This window comes from Odontesthes bonariensis, chromosome 3 (genome assembly GCF_027942865.1).
Source record: "Odontesthes bonariensis isolate fOdoBon6 chromosome 3, fOdoBon6.hap1, whole genome shotgun sequence".
NCBI lineage: Eukaryota > Metazoa > Chordata > Actinopteri > Atheriniformes > Atherinopsidae > Odontesthes > Odontesthes bonariensis.
The window spans coordinates 28,513,355-28,534,254 of record NC_134508.1 but is presented as its reverse complement, the minus strand read 5'-3'; the positions used below and the strand labels follow the sequence as shown (position 1 = coordinate 28,534,254).

The following is a 20,900-nucleotide window of genomic DNA, read 5'->3' as shown; positions in this document are numbered from 1 at the left end:
AAACATCACTGTCAGGGGTTGGGAACGTTTGACATCGTGACAGTCTTTTGTGCCATGGATATTGGCTGATCAACTTTTAATAGAGAGAATGCAGCTGAACTTTCGCCATTGCGTACACAATGTGTGTTTGTTGTAATGGAGGGCGTGGTTTCCTCAGGCTTTTTCCCTCCCGCAGCTTCCGTGCAGCTCAATGCGGAAGACAAACACGGAGCTCTGAATTCCCGACAAACTTAGTAACAACAGAGGTGAGTTTCACAGGTAAATCCACAAAATATCACACTTACTACTTTTGTGGGACAAAATCGTTTAGACTTGAAACAACTATATCTATATTTAGGGCGTGATGTTGCACCTGTTATGTAGAGTCGTCAAGGAATTACACCACATTTTAGACGTGTAACTGTCTACTACAGAGTGTCGTGTTACCCCCTAATGACTAAGTTTTATGTCGTCATTTAGTTGTTGTAACTGTCAAAACTCTTGAGGTAAAAAAAAAAAAAAAAAAAAATCAATGATAAAAGTTGTATAGAAGTACTTTAAAACAAGGCTTCTACAGGTGTGGGCGTGGTAATGTTCGCAGGTGTTTGACCACCATTACAATTAGTTTGAAAGTCTGAGGTGCTGTTAGGGCACCGAGTTATTTTGACAGGTGTTTTGAATATTTAGTCGACTGTCTATATCAGTGAGGTGGACAGAATATAACAATAGATAGAATAACCTGCATTGTTCCCAATGAATTTGCTTATCAATATTTTCTATGATAATCTTGAGTTTAACCAAATCTAATTGTGAATTTTGGCACATTGTCAGCCAACGTCGATCAGATATATAACAGCCTCCAAGTTCAAGGTCTCTATGTAAACATCCACCTATGGCTTCCACCTTACATTTTGAATAATATCACTGGGTGGTTTTCTGTGTTTTAAGATACAGGTGTGCTCTGCTTCTCTCTCTAATGCTTGACAAATCAAGTGAGTAGAGGACACTATTCAGTATTTTAGAAGTCCGGGAAATATTTTAAAGTTTTTTTTTTTTTTTAAATTATTGGAATATTTTTTGTTTTCAAGCAAAAGTAATGATGTGATAAAATGTTAAAACTATTTCAATTCAACAGCTGCAGATTTACCCTTTTCCCCTTCTTTTTATTGGGTTTTGAATGGAAAAAGATTAATTCAGTTTTGTTGTTTTTATCATCTCAGATGTTTAAACTGCATTCTGCTCGCTTCTATAGGATTTAGGTTGAGACCTGACGTCATAATCTGATCAAAACTATTCAGAAGAACATGTGGCCAAATCAAGGTGGGATTTACAGTATTGTAATATTATGGACTAGTTTTATATCTACGTTCTAGTAAAGGTGGTCTGAGGTGTAAGTTGTTTATATGTGCTTTTTATCGGTTTTAGGTCCTCCTCCTCCAATGGGTCCACCAAACCCTGCCTTTCCTCCTGGCTACAACCCTGCATGCCCTGCTGTCCCTCCACCTGGAGTCTTCCCCCACCCTCCAAACCAAGCATACCCAGCTGGTCCGTACCCAGCTGGTCCGTACCCAGCTGGTCCATACCCAGCTGGGATGAACCCAGCCATGGTACCAAATGCTCATCCAGGGTCGATGCCTTATGGAGCTCCTGGGCCTCATACTTATCCTATGGCCCCAGGTGGATATCCGGTGGTCCCTCCAGCAGGTGTTTACCCTGGCCCATACCCACACTCTCCAAAAGGGGGTCACCATAAAGGCCATAAAGGCCACCACAAAGGTCATCATCATGGAGGGCTCCATCCCATGGCTGGAGGGTTAGCTGGGGGACTGGCAGGAATGGGAATGGGGGTGGCCGGGTGCAAAGCCAACAAAAAGATGAAGAAGAAGATGAAGAAAGCACATAAGGGGCACGGGCACCATAAACATGGCAAGGTACGGTTGGATTTAAAGTAAGAATGTAAGATAGTGTAAGAGTTATTTCTAGCAACCCCTCCTGCAGCTACAATATTTACACCAGTAATGGAGAAAAAAATGCAATTTGAACCTGTCCAGCCCTTTTACGTCATGTCTGTACTGGAGAGGCACATCACTAAACAGATGTGATGCACGCATGGCTCCACTTGCTGCACACCTAGAGAGACAAAATACAGTTGAGGATCATTACGATTTACATTATTCTTGAGGTTGAAGATGATAAAAGATTATTATTGTTAGGATCGCTTGTCTTGCCAAGGAATATCTTAAATGATTTAAAACTAGTCTGAAGATTGTAAATTGAAAATAGTGACGGGTTGTATAATTACATTTTCCAAATAAAACCGTACATGCAGAGAGAGATTTTTATGAGGGACAAACTCCACTTTGATGGTAAGATTTGAATAAATAGCTATAAATGCTCATTAGAAATTCAGCCATTCAAACCATTGAGAGAGGTTGGACCAGGCAAAGTTATTTTTTCCTTAAAAAAGACTGATGCTGTTGCCATGGGGCATGGACTGCATGATCTGCAAGATTGTTGTGGTGTTTCAAGATTTTATCTACATGAATGCCATTACCCAAGGTTTTCCCAACAGAGCGTTATATGTTCAATTTCCCTGAGGGAACCTTTCAAAGGGATTAATAAAGTCGTCAATCTATCTTATTTACCTCACCTATCAGTAGTTCTGATGTTATGTCGAACAGTAGGAAGAGGGGTACATTGTCTTTTGAACCAGCTTTTTGATTGTATGACCCCATGTGAATAATGGGAGGTCACTGTCATCCTTTTACACTGTCCGATTGACAGTAAATTTAGCCTTTTTCAGCTGCATCTTGAATGAAACGATACATGTTGTTTTTGTTAAAAAACATAAAACAGAATTTCTAAACAACTCTTGAATAATTAGATTGTCCTTTTCTTCACAGTCCTCCAGCAGCAGCAGCAGCAGCAGCAGCAGTAGCAGCAGCGACTGAGGCTCCCAGCCCAACATCCGCCTCCCTGGATATGCGGCTTTCCAAAAGCGCAACCTGACTGATCACTATATAAACACAAAGGGGACCCATATCACTTTGAGCAGGATTTGCAGTATTCTATATTATCTTGCAAAGTTTATTTATGACACTAAAATACATCCTGTTGCAATTAATATCATGTTCATCTGTATTGGCACTTAATCTCACCAGAATTTCCTTTTTGGTTTGTGGTGTTTAAATGCTTTGTAGTTATAGACTTTTGAACTGTTGCTGCTTTTTAAAAATTTTTATTACAATGTGCCAACACATACACTGTCAACATTTTCAACTTTAAAAAAAAAATGTTTTACTTGTTTTTGAACATAGGAATCAATGCATTTATTAGACTACTTGTAAAGAGGTGGAGAATAAGAGGAAAGTGTTTGTTTATATTTGTCTTAATGTCTAATGACTTAGCATTGCTTTGGGTCTGAATTTAATCAAATCAAATAACAAAGTTAAAATTACTAGAACATTCCATGTTCAATAAAATCTGTTTAATAAATGGATCTTAATAAGATGTCCATGATGTGTTCCTTTCCTACAGCATGGTCCTTCCCAAGATATTGTAGTAAGCTTCACGCCCACTAGTGGATCTTTAAAATAATGTTATTATATTTTAATTCTAATTCTCAACATTTTTTTTTTACAGTGGAAAACCACAAACTTTTTTTTTTTTTTTACAACAAATGCCTGATAAATATAATCAGTCAGTCATGTCCGACAACAGACCCTATCTGTTGTGACGTTTTTTAACTAGTGTAACAATGTTGTTTTGTACGCAATAACCACGATTGTCAATGATGTCCTTTTATGTAACCTGCCATATTGCAGTATAACAAGTTTTGGATGAAGGGACGTACTTTTAGGGCATCTCAGGGCCAGCCTCAAGGTGGGGGCTTGTGATGGGTGAAGGGGGAAAGTTCAGAGGTGATAATCTTGTTGTCTTTGTGTAAAGGAGTGGAGCTCGATCTCACATCACTCTTCCCTCTTCCCCGAGTCCTTTCTAAACTCTCCCCCGGGTTTCTACCCTCCCAAACCTCTCCCCTTCTACCCTAACAACCCCAACCCTCCCCCCAATCACTTTGCAGCGCACGAATCAGGTGAGTTTATTTTTTATGTGAAGTTTTTTTCCTCCTTATATTTGTTGTTTTGATCAGAAGTAGCGGAAAGAAACGCGTCCGGCAGCTAGCTACCGCTTGTGCTAATAGGCCGCATGATGATGAGCACGCAGTCTCCGATCACACTGGTTTGACTAGCTTAGTTGAGGTAGCCACGACGTATAATAATTTAACAGCACATTTAAAACTAATAAACTATGTTTGTCTTATAGAAGTGACCAGCATACTCTTCAACGGAGGCTACCGGTATTTAATCAGCTATTAGTGATGTTTGGCGAGTGAAGCTAAAGTGTTAGCTTTGCTAAAAAGCGCACGCATGCTCCATTCATTTTCCCCAACTCAGCGAGCCACCATGATGCTAATACAGGCTAACAGACTTACAACTAGCTTTAAAAATTAAATGGTCCTACTTCAGTTTAAACAACACCACCAAATCATGCAGTCAATAATGTTCTCTTTGACTTAACCCGTTATATTGTATGTTACATAACTGTCAGTCGGTCTGATGAGTAATGGGGCGGGGGGGGTAATTTAGCTCACTTTTGTTGATAAACTTGCTTCAATGCTAATGACGAGGGCGTCGTTAGCATTTGACCATATGCTTTTAAACTCTCGTTTAGATGGCTTTAAAACTAATCGTTTTAATTTATTGAGGTAACTTGATATGGAAAAGTATTAAGATATTTGAAATGGATGTATACATAACAGGCGGGATAGCGCTTAGTCATTTTTTTCAGAATCATGGTCGTAGTACGCACCAGTTTCCATAATCATTTGAGTTTACATAAATTATGTCCCAATGTAAATTGTGCACCTATCTTTTAATCATATTTACTCTTGTGGAGAATCTGCCTTTGAATATCTGGTACAACCATAACATTCGTACAAATTTTATATCCAACCTCAATTTAAAACAAAGGTGCAGTCTTTTTTTTTTATTGTTTGGCTTAACTTTATATGTCAGGATGATTGTAGTATGATAACCTCAGCTACCTGGATAAATGGGATCCAGAAGCTTTCAAATAGCCTACATTGTGTATGGTTTACTGTTAAGTCTGTGACCTTGTAACACTGTCATATCTGTATACAGCAATGCTGTACTGTGGGTAGAAATGTCTGAGTTGTTTCTATGAACCCTAGACATTATATGTCAACCAATTCTAGACAGTAAATGCTTCTCTGAGCTATAGAGATAAGGGCATCTACCTTATTTGCCATGTGAGAAGTTGGTGTCAACAGGCAATGTTACATAGTACTTCTCTCATGAGCTGAATCATGGTGTTTCTTCCCATATTCCCTGTGTATAATGTTGTATGTGTTTGCTTATGCTCCTTAGATCCATCTCAGTGACCAAAGACCCCAGTACTGTACTGACGGCTACAGTTGCAGTTATGGACTCCGGTGTGATTGAAGGCGGGCTCAATGTCACCCTTACCATTAGGTTGCTCATGCATGGCAAGGTGAGGTCACCCATTAGCTGCTTGTTTGGACACTCCAATATCGAATAACGTTTTATTTATGGAAATTAAGTCTTGCCATTGGGATTTATGAGAAACAGGGGCATAGAAGGGATGAGACTGGGTATTGGCTGGATGATGGGGGTCAGTATTATAAGACAGTGGAATGATGACTTTGTTGGATCTCCTAGGTTTCAGCTTGTAGTTACCTCTTGTCTAAATGTAAATCTGCATGTAATGTTATGTACCTAAATACCAATATGTGCAAAGAAGACCATAATAATCAAATCAGCCGTTATATCCTCTATGACTTCATAATTGTGGTAAGTTCTCTGTCCTTTGTCCTGACACGCCAGGTAGTTTGTTATACAGGACCATCTGGGATGTCCTACATTGTAATTGGTTGGAAAAGGATGGGCACTTACAGAAATCACTTGGCATGTGATTGGATCAACCATCTGTCTACAGACTAGCTATCGTGGGCAAGCTTGAACCAATCGGATCAATGAGGTTTTGCGAAATAGGGAAATCAAAGCGTCCACTCTGTGAGTTTTGACACATGAGCTGGCTAGAAGTGATGACATGCAGCGAGGGGGAGTTAATATCTTAGTTTGGAGGGAAATATGTTTGCTGGCATTAGGAGGAGTCACTTAAAAACAATAATGCTGTTAGAGTGATTAAGGTACATTGTGTTATTTATCGTTGAAAATGTAAATGTGCCACAGGGAATGCCAAACAATCATATGCTGGTTGATGTACAGCCTGGAATAACTCATTCAGCAGGATCGAGGATTTAATTAATTGTTTAATGTTATCCAAACAGTCTTGTTGTGTTTGTATTAATCGTATGATTCAGGTGTCTGTATATATGCGGCTCTCACAGCTGGATCTGAGCAGGGCATCTGGCATATGTGCTTCCTAATGAGCTGTTTAAATGATGTGTAGACTCTACCTACACAGCGCATAGCTACAAAGCACCTTTTCAGATGATGCATCATTCATCTCTGAATGATCATAGAGTAGCAATTTTACATTTTATCATGGTCACACTTTAAGAATAAACAGCCAGGAGGTCATTACGCAGCATTTGTCATTGATCAATCTGGCAGTCATGATTGTTATATTTCCATCCACTGGTCATCTTGTGTGTCCCACAGTAGCCTGTTATTGTGGTTCTAAAAGTGGTCTTGAAACAGTCATTATCAAATCCATCTACTGACCATAGCAAGGAATAGTTTGTGAAGAAGATGCACTTAAAGATAACTTTACTTTGTGTCCTACCGATGTTGAACGCACTTATTGTAAGTCGCTTTGGTTAAAAGCGTCTGCAAAATGACCGTAATGTAATGTGTCCTGGAGTGTTGAAATGGTAATGGGTCACTTTCTGAGTGTTTGTAATTGCTTGTTAAATTAAGGAAACCATGGTAACTAAAGTTTTTATTTTTTATTTTTTATTGTTTTAGGAGGTTGGAAGCATAATTGGAAAGGTAAGTTTTTACATAGTATTTGAAATTTTGATCGTCTTTGATTATTTGAAGACTTGTCTCTTTTGAAGTGATGATTAATCTGGCTTGTTTTGATATTCTCTGCTCGTAGAAAGGTGAATCTGTGAAGAAGATGAGGGAAGAGGTGAGTTCTTTGATACCTTTTTTGCTGCTGGAACTATGGTACAACAGCATGTCATGTCATCGTTTCTGTTAGGCTGCAAGGTGATGTTGTAGACTCATCTTTCTTTCAGAGGGCTCTAAATGACTTCTTTTCTGTTTGTATGTAGAGTGGGGCTCGCATCAACATCTCTGAGGGCAATTGTCCTGAGAGGATCATCACTTTGGCAGGTCCAACCACTGCCATCTTTAAGGCATTTTCCATGATCATTGAAAAGTTGGAAGAGGTATGTGTTTAGTTTGCGCATCAACAGTGACCAGCTCAGTCACAAGCTGGATTGACTTAACTCTTTCCGTTTCTTTGCCAGGATATAAGCAGCTCAATGACAAATAGCACAGCTACCAGCAAGCCCCCAGTGACCCTACGCATTGTGGTGCCTGCCAGCCAGTGTGGCTCCCTCATTGGGAAAGGTGGCTGCAAGATCAAGGAAATCCGAGAGGTGTGCTTCGTGAACAGCATTTAATACAGAACATCGACACCAAAAAGAATCTCTTCGTCTTTAGCTGTCATTGCTTTGCTCTATTTCTTATTGAGCACGGGTGATTCAGAACAAGTCTGTATTTGTTATCTCATTTCATCCACTTGTGTGTTCCAGTCAACCGGTGCTCAGGTACAAGTGGCAGGAGACATGCTCCCCAACTCCACAGAGCGTGCCATCACCATCGCTGGCACTCCCCAGTCAATAATTGAGTGTGTAAAGCAGATCTGTGTGGTCATGCTTGAGGTAAGTGGACTTGAAGCAAATGAAGTTGCAGCTGTTGGTCTGCACCTGGATAATCCAACATACTTTGATCTCCGGGTTTTCAGCTTCTGTGCGTTGATATCGATAAAAGACATTTAAAGCTGATTGACAGGATCAGGGATGAAAAGATGATATTAAAATATTTGCAAATGACTATTCTGTATGTTTCTTTCACTTCTTATAGTGTATGTCTGAAGTTGATGCCAGAGTACAGAGTTTAAGTATACGATACCAACTCCATTTCAGTGGATTGTATTGATATTAGCACCTTAAAAACAGTGTTAGCTAAAGTGTTTACAGAGCAAAAGCAAAATTTAGACAAAACAGCCAAGACAAAAAGATGAGACTGAAAAATTTATCACCACTAATTTAAGAAATGAATGCTGTAGATATTAATCTATTAATACATACTTTGTCTTCTGTACAGTCTCCCCCTAAGGGGGTCACTATCCCCTACCGACCCAAGCCTTCAGGATCCCCCGTCATCTTTGCTGGCGGACAGGTATGAATGACGCTCACAGGGTCACATGATTTGTTTTTCAAATGTTGTCATTGCTTTAGTTATTTGTCATTTGGGTTTCTTTCATTGTGAGATCCATATTTGATGCTAAACTTTTTGATCTGTGATTAAAAAGGCTCTTTAACGCAAAATAACTGATGTATGACTTGACAAGAGCTCTTGACAGGAGTAATATTCACTAAAAAGAAGTAGCTACAGATGGTATTTAAGTTCAGAAAACGGTTGCTCTTTGGTTGAAGCATCAGCAACTCCAGAAAAATTATCGTAAAAGACGTGGCCTATGGGACTTCCTCAGTTTGTTTCATTGTGTCAGCTTTCAGAATACGGTGGCCCGTTTCCCTGTAATGTTGAACTGAACCTAAACACCTTCTGGTGCTTGTATACTTAACATTACAAAGTCTTTTATCTTACTAAATGCTTCTTTTTTTATTCTTGGAAAGAAAAACAAAACTTCCTTTTTGGTTTTCCTTAATTCTACTTTTATGTCTCTAAGGATTTCCCTTTTCCTAGAAATGTGGAGACTTTGGACAAGACATCCATGTTCTTCGTGTTAAATAATGATAACTCAGTTGAGGCTTTGATGGGTTGTGAGATTTGCATTTCAAGAGTGATGTAGCTGGAGAAGTAAGTTGCTCAACAAAATCAGATGTGAGGCCTTTGAAAGCTTTGTTTTCATATGTTTCAGGCATATGCTGTACAAGGACAGCACGCGATTCCACAGCCAGATGTAAGTGCAGTAGATATTTTTACATGACGCTCCCCACCACCACCTCTTCCACCCATAATGTAAACTGTCCTCCCCTGAAATGTTCAGCTGCCCGCAGCGAGTTTTACTGTTGCTGAACTTGCCCCTGTTTTTATTTATTTAATTATAGGTACAGTTGTAATACTTTTTATTTGAACCATTTAGAGAGCAGCAGTGTCATGTTACTTCATATTTGTGTAGTTTGTCCATTTATATGAGTCAGCTGGTAATCTAATTGACATTTGTGTTTGTCCAGACTCTCCACTGTTCCATGAATAATAATAATAATCTGTCCCTGCTGCCCACTTTTTTTCTTTGTGCAGTCCTGTCTCACATCTCATTCATTAGTCTGTCCTAGATAAACCTGTTGTTCTCCTTTCCGTTTTCCACTCTGTGCTCTGGTCACTTGTTGCTAAATACAATTACTCTTTCTCTCCTTTTTTTTTTTTTTTTTTTTTTTAATGAATTTCATCAAGATCATAGGATGTGATAGATTATATGTAATTAGTCTTACCTGCCACTGACTGTTGGCATCTGAACAGGGAAGTACGAGTCGGAAACAAAATGTAACATTTATTCAGTTTATAGTTTGTTTTGCTAAGGCCCTAAAGCTATGTGATTTAAATAGTGTGATTCGTTTGCATCAGTTTTCAAAGCCTGGAAAGGGAGACTTAATCTCGTGATATCTGCCTTCTCTTCAGCTGTAGCTGTGATGCTAAGGTGAAACTGTCCCAGTTCATGTTCAGGTCATGTATTGGTTTTGGTTAGGAAATCCCCTGCATGTTCAGAGCGCCCAACCATGTGTATTGTGACTTTGCCCTGACCCAGAAGACTACGAGAAAGCTTTACCAAGAGATGCAGCCAGCGCATGAGAGGAATACGTATTCGGTACCCCACATAGACCCCACAAGTTTTATAACATGCAACAATAGACATACACCAGTGATCCATGTTTAGTTTTGTGGAAGATTAAGAGATGTACACACCACCAAAGTGACGTGTGTGAAATCGCTCTTTTATTTTTTTGGAGCTTCTTTGTGTAGCTGTATGTACTGACTGTGAATTTTATTTGTTCTGTTTTTCCCTCTTCCTGTGTTTTCCCATTTCCTCTATTCTCTCCCTGCCTCCTCCTCTCACTCTCATAGTCTTCCTCTGCTGCTATTTCTCCACAGCTCACCAAGCTTCACCAGCTGGCTATGCAGCAGAGCCCTTTCCCCATTGCACCAAGCAACCAGGGATTCACTGGTATGCAGCACAACAAGGCACACTCGGCTGTCATTGCAACATTTTAAGCGGTCAGGCTCAGATTTTACCCATTCCCGGACTCCACGCGTAAAACCACTAATGTATTTGCTACGTGTGTATGTTTCACGAATTTTGCAACAAGCAAAACTGGAGATGGTGATGCCTGAAAGATGAGCACGCACTTGCCCCATAAATGACATTGTGTACGTCAAATTGCTTAGGTTATCCTCTGTCTTTTACAATTTAGACTGAATTAAAATATTGAATCTTAAGAAAGTAGATGAACAAAGTCTTTGCTTAAATACTAATTTAGTTATTTTTATTTTTTAGAATTATAGTCACTACATTCTTATCCGTAGTTATCATTTTCATGTATCCAAAGGCCCCATTTAGAAATGCTGTACATAATGTAACGAGGCAGCACCTCTGAAAAAGCTGATACTCACTTGTGTAGTGGCATAGATGCTCACTGGTTTTGGGTCAGAGAAATTCAGTCAATCTGGGTTAATTTTATCAAAAACATCTGACTGTTATCACCTGATCAGTTTATTATAAACGGACATCTATGACATGAAAATCTCCACTGTCACATCTTTCCTCTTGGCATTTTACTCCTATTCACATCATTACATTATCTTACTGAGAACTTATTGTGGTAATTGTTCGTTTAAGATACTTTTTTTTTTCTCTGTCAGGGATAGATGCTTCTGCTCAAACCAGTTCCCATGAGATGACCATTCCAAATGATGTAAGTGTTACATGAAAGTAGTTTTTAACAAAGTTACGGCTTGTTATCTCACATGCTTTCACTGTTTAAGGGATCAAATATGGGATATTGCGAGGATCCCTGTTTCTGGCTGTCTTTTCTATGGAAGGAAACTCAGCATGCATCCTGTTTTATGTATTAATCTGTTACACCTGTAAAGTATTGCATTCCATTTCTAGGGTAATATTTCCAAGTTGCACTAGAGAGTGTATTTGTCAAATGTATTATGCCCCAAAAATGGTTGCAGTCTGGATAGTTGCCTTAAAGAAAGGGGTTACAGTCTGAATGCGAATTGTCCTGTTTCTGAGATTTGAGCGGTTTGAAATGCTGACCACCTCAGGTTTTCAGGTTTCACTTAGGTTTTGGTCTGAAATGTTACTGCTCAGGTGTGACCCAGTATTTTCCTGAGAACATATATAACACCACACCTACAACGATTATACCCCAAAGGGGGGGGGGTTACTCAGGGGATTGTCTTTGGGCACAGCACCTGCTTGTGAGCAGATTCTGCTCCCAGTTACTGAAAACTGATCCACACAATATGGTGCAACATGTTGCAGTATACACTGTCTTCACATGGTCTACAAAGCTCAAGAGAGAAGCGGGAAATTGAATTCCCTGAAGTGATGACATTTGAAGCAGTGTCGGTTGGTTGGCCAAAATCATCATCGTAGAAACTGGCGTTTGTTTGTTTTTTTTGGTTGGTTTCGTTTCGCATCCTGCGCGATGGGTGCATTTGACTAACAGGAAAAGCTGCAGGGAAGAGTGTGTTAGTAGGTCTGTCTCCACAAGCAGCTGTACGACCAATCAAAACCCAAAAAGGTACATGGATTTGAAATGTTTCAAGGATATAAGAAACGGCTTAAAAGTGAAATAGAAGTTGAGACGGTATGTTTACGTTTGTTTATGCAAATTGTGGTTCCTGTACAACTTCTTCTGTAGCTATTTTTGTGGTGTCGGGGTGCCATTGTCTCAGTAGGGACATCTAATGTTAGAAAGAAAAGTGCAGTGAGTCCAACGCTCCTGAAGTGCCAGTATGAAGGTTTAGGGTGCTGTGTTGACCAATAATCAGAGTTACATCTCAATTTTGAATGAGGCTGCGTCAGCTACTTTCAGCATGACTAAACAAGCTAAAAGTTTCCAATGAGAACTTAATGGGAATCCTGACATTGTCATAAGTGGATGTGTGCTCAACCCATGAAAACATAAACCAATTTATGGGGAGCAAATTGTTAACATGGGCTTCTATCCCTTAACTTTCCCAATCTTCTTCACTATAGCTTATTGGATGCATCATTGGCCGCCAAGGAGCCAAGATCAATGAGATCAGGCAAATGTCTGGTGCCCAGATCAAGATTGCAAACCCAGTGGACGGATCAACTGACCGCCAGGTTACCATCACAGGCTCTCCTGCCAGCATTAGTCTGGCAGAGTACCTCATCAACGCCAGGTGAGATAAACAAAAAAGTGCAGCCAAGGGTGCTAGAACAGGCCGTAGCTTTCACTGTGTTGTGTCCCACTTCAGTTATTTGTCCGTGCCGGATCAGTTTAGATCATATTTTAGTCTTTAAATGTGAACAGAAAACGCAAATCACAAATTCTGTATCCATCACTACTGTCTGATGCTGTTGTGCTGGATCAAATTTAGCCACTTGTCGCAAGACTGCTTTAAAATAACATTTTCTGAATCTCGCAAACAGATAACGTATCTCCCAGCTGCATCAGCCTCAATAGTTCTGATTTGTTTACAGATTTGGTTAATTCCACTCAGATGTGATTTATTTCTTTTTACCTGATAATCATCTCTGAGGTGTTGGTTCACTTTTTCTGCCCTTTTAATCCCACTGATCATTGATCCATCACTACAGATCGTAATTGATATTTTCCCCCCTTTAATTTTGATTTATACTTTAATTTGAAATGAAAGTTCTTGCCTTTTGGTCACATCCCTGAGTGATTTTTATCCCCCGCACCCGACCCCAACCCTCCTCCCACCCCTAACCTTCCCCACCCATTGCTCACCAGCCTACCCTGTGACCCATCCCGACTGTGTTGTCCCTCTCTCCTTGTCTCTCTTTCTACAGTGTAGAGTCCTCTAAACCTCCTCCCTCCTCCTCCTCTTCCTTGAACCCTGAACAGACCAGCTTGTGCCATCCCTCCACCTCTACTACTACTACTACCACCACTACTACTACTACTACCACCACCTCTGCTGCTACCTCCTCCTTCCCCTCCTCCTCTTCTTCCTCTTCCTCCTGTGTGGTGCCCCCCACAGCCTCCATCCCTCTGTCCTTGTTGGCTCCTGGGCCGCCTCCTCCCTCCTCCTCCTCCTCCTCCTCTTCCTCCTCCACTGATTCCCTGCTCCCCAGCTCACCTGCCTGTGTGTCGAGTCTCCTCAGTCTCAAGCCCCTGCCTCTCCTGGCCCTCCATGTTGTCAGCGGGGCCAGTAATGCCCCACACCCAATCCCCACTGAGCCCAAAGTCGCCCCCGAGCTGGGCTCCAAGTCTAAAAGGCGAAGGCTCTCCCCTTACTAACGAAGGAAACATAAGTCATCTACTACTTAAGTGCAGGCAACGCTCTTTGTTGTCTGTATCTGCACTTGCTTTTGTATGTGGCTGTGCCATGCCTCGCTTACTACAGAGAGCAACCCCTCAATACAAAACCAGAGAGTTGGTTGATGCCATATTTATAAAATATAGCTTAATTTTATGTCTCTTAAATAAACGGCAAGTTGAGTGTATAAGATTTTTAAATGATTTTGAACCTAGCATGTACAGGGAATAATTTCACTGATTTACGGAAGCATTTCTCAGTTTGTGTAAGCTCTGCTCAGGTAGCGGCACTCTTTAAGATGTCACTTTGTATTTGTTTGATTAGCTTCATTGTAGCTTATTTTTAAGTGACTGTTGTTAGCTGACAAAATAGACTGTGTGATGATAACTTTATTTTATTATATTATGATTTTTTTTTTTCCCTTTATATAAGAAATAGCGGTAATTTTAATTCAAAATGAATCTGCCCTCAGGTATAAAAGCCACCAAATCATCCTCTGGATCATGTTGATATTAAAAATTGAAAAACACCCAATAGCTTCAGCTAAACACAGCTTCATTAAGAAGCAACCAAATCAGTGAATCAGATTACGTTGTTAAACACACTTGGTGTCTAATTGTTTAATTTATGAGTTTATTATGTGTGTTCACGCTCCTACTACATGAAAGTGTTCTACACCTCTCATATGCCTGTTGATATAAAGCTACAGCTGGCCATTTGTTCACTTAGGTTACCATAAAAATTGTAAACTGGAGGAAAACAATCAGTTTTTTTTAATGATCGAGGTTGGGGAAAAAAGAAAAGCAACTCCCCACGCATTGCCAGGCATGCAGTAGGGACCACAGGAACTTCCTTTTTCTTTGCCAGTTAATGGCCTGACACCTAATTTACTGAATAAAATATGTTACCATTTCTATTTTTCGCTCTTTTTTTTTGTGGGGGGGGCACGATTCGAAAGACTAGTGACAACATCTGTCCTTTTAATGTCTGTTGAAGAGATGTAATCAGCATTCATTCCTTGGTCAAATGGCCCTGCAGTACTCACTTGTACTTATCAGCTCCGGCTCTGATCAGCAGAGATGGAAAATCTTCCTTTCCAATGCAGTGCTACGAGCTATCAAAACAGCCATAAAAGCCTCCTTTTCATCTCTTTGTAAGTCGTGTGAACCTTCGTTTTACCCACCGTTTCTATCTATTCACCTTGAAGCGGCAGTTAAGCATGTTGAGTTTGGTTTGGTTTGAAGAAACGCAGAAATAAGATGCAACCCTCTGTACTTCCTGCTGCTGTTTTTTGACGTGCTTGTGATGCTGAGTATCACATACCAGACCAAACCAAACAAAAAGGCAAACCCACCGACTTGGAATGGGTGTACTTTTTGATTTTTGGACTGCTGATCAGGCAGACTGGTCACTAGAAGGCGTCACAATGGGTTTGGGACGTATATGTGTGTGTATATCGTATATAGATTATTATATGATTTGCCACAATATTGTCTTGACATGTTATTGTTAAAGCAGTTGATCAAGGAAATGATCAAAAGATTGAAAAATGGAAGAAAAAAAAGCGAGTAAATTGAAATAATTAGCTGATCTTTTTTCCCAGTTTGCAATGTTTATGCTCAGCTGAGCTTCAGTGGCGTGGCCCCTCTAACCCAGCCTGTGGCTATTTATAACAGCACCATTTCCAGACCTAAAAATTTCTGTTTTCAATCTGATTTTTAAAAAGCTCTTGGCTTAGAGATTTCTCCATTTTCAGTAGGAGCCCAAAAACTGGACAATAATTGTTTTATATATGATTTTCAATGGTGATAGATCCAGATGATCTTGTGTAGGAATTTTATTCTAAAAATGTAATGTACAGTAAATGATATTGACGTTTTGCCTTTTCTGTCTGATTGCATGCCTTCCTTTCTCTTCTTCCCTGGTCTCTGGGTGTCTATCTGTTTCTCCAGGCTTTCCTCTGAGGCCACAGGATTGTCAGCCAACTGATAAGACACTGCATCTGCACTAAATCACAATTTTATATCATCGGCTACCATAAAGCAGTCAATGCTACTGTCCAACTTCAGAGTTTATATATTTTACCGCCTCTTCCTCATTTGAAATCATGTCAACCGCCACCTGTTTGATCCGCAGAGTTGATTATTTATTTTCTTTCGTTTTGGTTTTAGTCAAAAGAAGAAAGCAATTAGGTTTTAAATTCCCTTTTTGTGAGTCGAGTTGGAAATTTTAAAGGTTACTTTTTTTTTTTTGGATGGATCTCTCGCTCTCTTCCATTTTCTTTCTTTGCCACGACGGAGGTGTAGAGTTGGTAAACTCTGATTAGGCATATAGATTTAGTTCTGTACATTTTTTTTTCTTTAAAAAAAGGAAAAGAAAGGATAAATAAAAGTATGAAAAATAAGCATAGAGTGACTGTTTTATTGTTTTACTCTGTTTTCTGTTTTATTTCCTCTCTCAGTTCCACCAGCCAGTCTGTCCATTTCTTGTCCATATTTACTTTTAAGAACAAATGGCGTCATTCCCTCATGTCACCTTTTTCGACTTAAGTGCTTGTAACACGGATTACACGAGTGTCACTGATGAGAATGCGTTGCTGTCCATGCACTGTCACTAAATATATTTGGTTATGATGGCAAATGTTCTAACACTCAAATGCATTTATTCAGATAATTTGATATGTGTATTACAATGTCCCCTTTTCTCCTCTACATGTCATTCCGGTCCCCCCCCCCCTCCTGGTCCTGAGATCATGTGTTGATATTTTTCTGGGTTGGGAGGTTTTATGGGGTTTGGGCTCAGCTCAAGGGATCGGAAGCAGAGGGTTATCCTCGCTTTTTTTTGTATAGACTGATACATACTGGAAAAAAAAAAAAAAAAAAAGTTGAAATCTTTGTTTTAAATGGAGGAATTATTATTATTATTATTATTATTATTATTATTATTTCTTTTTAATACCAAAGGGGGGATTAACTCCCGGACACTGATTTGTCTGAAATGTGATGAGGCTGAGAAATGAAACCATGGATTCTCTGGAACTAGTCAAAGAAAGGGTTGTGAGTTAACACTAGATTCCTGCTCTTTGCTTTGCTCGATTCAGAACTTATTTTATTTTTTATTTGCAGGAAAGAAACAACTTTTGTGCACGTTTTTGAGACTGTAGACCTGGGTGCCACAACATTGTTTAATAAAAATGCAGAAATAAAAGATGTGAAATGCTCAAACCACAAATTCTCTTGAGAATTCTGTCATCTCTAGCAGATTAAACACACTTGTTGAGATTTTACAAGTTGGATTTTATTTTTTTTAACTGTTTCTTAAATATATTTATTGTACAGTTACAGTAATGCAGTATAAAAAGCCAACATTTCAGTTCAGAAGGGAGTCGTTTCTATCGGCATCATTATAAACGTGTACCACCATGATCGAGACACTGGAGGGCAGTAGTCTTGCTTTTTGGCAACATTTAATCCTGATGGGAGGATTTCTAGCTTTAAACCTCGGGGACACAAATAGCTTAAATATGCTCTGTAAATGTAAACTTAAAAACATGAAACATCCGACTTCACAAAATGAACCACGAAAGCTGCATTTCTTTTAGCTTATTGAGTGACCTGATCAGTGATCGGTAAGTGGACAGGATGTAATGTGCTGTTGAATGCTAAGCTTGAATGCACATTAAGAGGGCTGTGAAGGGGCACAAATACATCAGCACCACAGTTTTACTTATTATTCTGTTTGTATTGATGGAGCCCTCCAACGTGTCTGTAAATTGGCCATCAGATGGCTGAGATTCCAGCTGATGGGGGAGGGTAACGCCAGTACAAACCTATGAACAATAATCAAAGCTTGTAAAGCTTTGTAATCTTAGTTTGTGTTGAGTGTAGGCAAAGCACGGCATACTTTGGAAGCCTACAGAAGAAATACAAGTTGGTTCCAATATTTTCACAATATTTTCCCCTGATTCAATGAGACAGAGATGAACCACTAACTGCTCTGGGATTTATTGGTGGAAAATAAAAAATCTCCGAATCTGCAGCAGAAATTCAAAAGTACGTTCCAGACCAAAAGTTTTCAGTTTCCTAAAATGCTCTCATGTGTTTGTTCTTTGCTGGCACACAATAAATGTTTGGCTGCTTTTGTGAGTGAGTTGAACAACGATGTAAGTAATATTTCCTTAAGTAATTAAATTTTATTTTATTTTTTAAAATCTTTTTGGTGCTTCCTGTCCATGTTAAACATTTGGTTATCGGTTGTTCAACTGCCACCTGTCTCTTTCTACATTTCTTCCTCCATGGATTGCTCTAATATTTCATTTTGATTAGTCACAGAGGGTTTTTAAAATCAGAAGTATGCAATAGGCACACGTTGTCCACAAATGTACTTTTGATACAAGCCCAAACATGGGTTTTTCTGTGTTTTGTTTTAATTCATTAAAAGCTGCCATACTAACAGGGGTGTGGTAGCCCGTCTGCAGTAAATGGACCCAAATGTGTTACCAGAGCAGACATATTGCTTTTTTCTGTGTTCTTGATGCTCTGACATGAACAGCAGTTTACATTCTACTACCAGAAGCTTTTTGAGGTTCAAATAGAACTGTGCCACCTACTGAGAAACATCAGCACCTTAAATTATACAATCTCACATTTAGAAAATTTGTTCATTTTACAACATCTCCTATTTACAATGATTTTAAAACACAGAAGTAGAAAATGGAAACTTAAACCATGACACAAATATAAATAAGTGTAAACAAAACAAATCAGATGTAAACATTTGTTTCTTCACTCAGTTTTCCGTAGAACAATAAATAAATTAGTGCATAATGTTTCGAGAGGAAATGGATTATGACAGTCATTTCTCATAAATTAAGTACAAGGAGCGACATCATTGGCTGTTCCACAAATGTCGACGATTCAAACTGGAAAGTGTAACAGAAGCCCTGAAATAATCTCGTAATAATATTTTCATGACACAGTGTAAGAAAAGATGACACTGGATTTTTAGAATGGAGATAAAAAATAGAAAATCAACATGGAAAATGAGTAGAGACATTAACAGACAGTCGTTTTCATGGACTGAGGACTCTGTTGTAATTTGATGCATTTTTGCAAAGCTGATCTTGGGCCTGTTGCTATGGAGAGATCACAGGGAGGTTGTTGCTTTGTCAGCTGGGCTGGTGGTCCAGTGAAGTCTCATGTCACTATGAAGTGTTAAATCTCGGAGGTTAATGAGATTCTTCCTTTTTTTTTTTTTTTTTTAGCACACATATAACAACATTGCAAGTCAAGTGTTTAGAAAGACAGATCTTGATTTTCTTTCCTCATTCGGTGACCCTTATCTTGACTCGGGGTGTTCCAATGTTTTTAAGAGTGAAAAACGCATTCAGAGGCCGGATCTGTGGGTGTCTGAGTGGGTCGATAGTCAGGTTTTCACCAGTTGGTTGGAGGTTGGCTGGGCTCTGCACTGCACGAATGGTCCAGCTCTGCACTGTCACAGTCCGAGTCATCATACAGGCCCTGGTTTGGAGGAAAAGCATGAATTCTCTGAGTCAGAAAAATGACAGAGTCTTACAGGACAGTGTTTGAGTATCTGGGGAATCTCTTTACACACATACATTCTTTTCGTTTGCCTACCTCATAATTATGCTCATTTGAAGCAAGCTGTGTCTTGACTTGTCGTAGAACAGCTTCCTTTTCGGACAACCCGTCAGAGCCCAGCTGGGTCGGGTCAGATGGGTCGGCGGGAATCTCAGAGCCCTGAGACAGCAGGTCGTCGCTTTTGTAGTCCAGACGCTCGTCTGTGTTGGTGCTAACCACGTCGGGTGTGCCACTGTGGGAGTGGTCAGTGGTGTTTCCCTCCTCTCCATCTGAGACCGATAAGTTCTCTGAACTAAAGGTTGACAGGGACTGGCATTTTGTGATGCTCACAGTCCGCCTGCGTAGGTATATAATGGATGAGATCATATGGACATGAACATTTAAAAGTACCACATAGTAGACAGAGAAAGAAAAAAAGAGTCCAAGCTGAGGTTGTATCCTGTCTGGTACATTTTGGTAAATTGTACATAGTACTCATATACTCTAGTGTAGCTTTTTTCTAGTTTTATGCTGAATCCAAACACCAAGCAAGTTTTAAGTATGAGATGTATTCACTGAAAAAAATCAATAAAATATAACCTCCAAAGCAGCATAGCTACATATTGGATTCTTTAGCTAGCTTTCAATGCATACTGTAGTACCAAAAATGCTAAGAAAGCACAAATGTGATATGTCGAAGCTGTAACAGCAAGAGAAATGAAAAACTGTGCCGTGTGAGTCGTGGTGGAACCTTAATGCTGACATATAAAGATATAAAGTGGATCAATCTAAATCTTTTTTTAAATCTAAGATGCAGTCACATTTTAAAATCGAGTCAGATTACTTTGAAGTAGTCAGCAACGTGATCCACTAAATTACAAGTAAAATGTAATCTGGTTACTCCGATTACCTCAAAATCAAAGATGGGAAATATTGTTCCACATAATCGAAAAAATTGAAAACATTTAAAAGATTCCACAAATGTGTTTTTTTTCTCAAATTGGATTTCAAAAAATTTATAATCAAAAAATAAAAAGCATATAAAATCAAATTACCCTTGAAAAAAAACAGTACTGGCAGAAACAATGGGTGTACTGCGTGTAATTGGCAATATTTGAGAATCTGTGTCTCGTGCTACTTTCAGTTTCTGGTTAAAGGCCCCATGATGGACTGTTTAGGATCTTTTGTTTTGTAAGAATGCACCAGAAGAAATTCAAGTACAGTTAGTGGTCTGTAATTATATTTGAAGTCTTTTACTATTCTTACCGCCTCCTGGGCAGCTCCACTTCACTGTCTACTTCTCCCTCCTCTTCCTCTGATGACACTCCACGTCTCTGTGAAGAAAACGAGCAGCAACCAAGTTTCAGTGTTACCGTCTTGGACTTATTCAAGCTCGGATTTCTAAACCGCTCCGTGAGAAAATCAAATCAATAAATTAAAAAATAATCGAAAATCAAATAAGTTGTGGCAGATTACACACCAGAAGGTTTTGGCAACTCGATCAAAGCCGATTATTACTTTTGACATTTCGCTGAAA

At 39.4% G+C, this 20,900-nt stretch overlaps 3 protein-coding genes across 10 annotated transcripts in view; 2 read left to right on the top strand and 1 right to left on the bottom strand.

Moving 5' to 3' along the window:
• Positions 1–3,489, top strand: prr13 (proline rich 13). Of its 2 annotated transcripts, none has more exons than XM_075462205.1 (4): positions 1–245; positions 1,232–1,299; positions 1,405–1,910; positions 2,883–3,489. In XM_075462205.1, the coding sequence occupies exons 2-4, from the start codon at positions 1,284–1,286 to the stop codon at positions 2,928–2,930; spliced, it is 570 nt and encodes a 189-aa protein (XP_075318320.1). In that variant the 5' UTR covers positions 1–245; positions 1,232–1,283; the 3' UTR covers positions 2,931–3,489. The 2 variants fall into 2 exon arrangements, with proteins under 2 accessions (XP_075318320.1, XP_075318321.1); XM_075462206.1 differs by having other exon boundaries at positions 1–258.
• Positions 3,490–3,823: 334 nt separating this feature from the next.
• Positions 3,824–17,015, top strand: LOC142377376 (poly(rC)-binding protein 2). Of its 6 annotated transcripts, none has more exons than XM_075461415.1 (13): positions 3,825–4,072; positions 5,427–5,550; positions 7,011–7,034; positions 7,144–7,176; positions 7,322–7,438; positions 7,520–7,651; positions 7,808–7,936; positions 8,382–8,456; positions 9,160–9,201; positions 10,365–10,464; positions 11,160–11,212; positions 12,511–12,680; positions 13,315–15,730. In XM_075461415.1, exons 2-13 carry the CDS (start codon positions 5,482–5,484, stop codon positions 13,763–13,765), a joined length of 1,395 nt encoding a protein of 464 aa, XP_075317530.1. In that variant the 5' UTR covers positions 3,825–4,072; positions 5,427–5,481; the 3' UTR covers positions 13,766–15,730. The 6 variants fall into 6 exon arrangements, with proteins under 6 accessions (XP_075317533.1, XP_075317532.1, XP_075317530.1 ...); XM_075461416.1 differs by having other exon boundaries at positions 3,828–4,072; positions 10,392–10,464; XM_075461419.1 differs by lacking the exon at positions 13,315–15,730 and adding an exon at positions 15,737–17,015 and having other exon boundaries at positions 3,866–4,072.
• A 41-nt stretch (positions 17,016–17,056) lies between these two features.
• Positions 17,057–20,900, bottom strand: part of LOC142377375 (mitogen-activated protein kinase kinase kinase 12-like) — a 29,000-nt gene continuing 25,156 nt past the window's right edge. For both annotated transcript variants that reach the window (XM_075461414.1, XM_075461413.1), the window contains exons 12-14: positions 20,630–20,697; positions 19,421–19,721; positions 17,057–19,303 (exon numbers count right to left, since the gene is read on the bottom strand). In XM_075461414.1, coding sequence (XP_075317529.1) covers positions 19,217–19,303; positions 19,421–19,721; positions 20,630–20,697 — 456 coding nt within the window. In that variant the 3' untranslated portion in view covers positions 17,057–19,216. The remainder of the gene's footprint in view (positions 19,304–19,420; positions 19,722–20,629; positions 20,698–20,900) is intronic.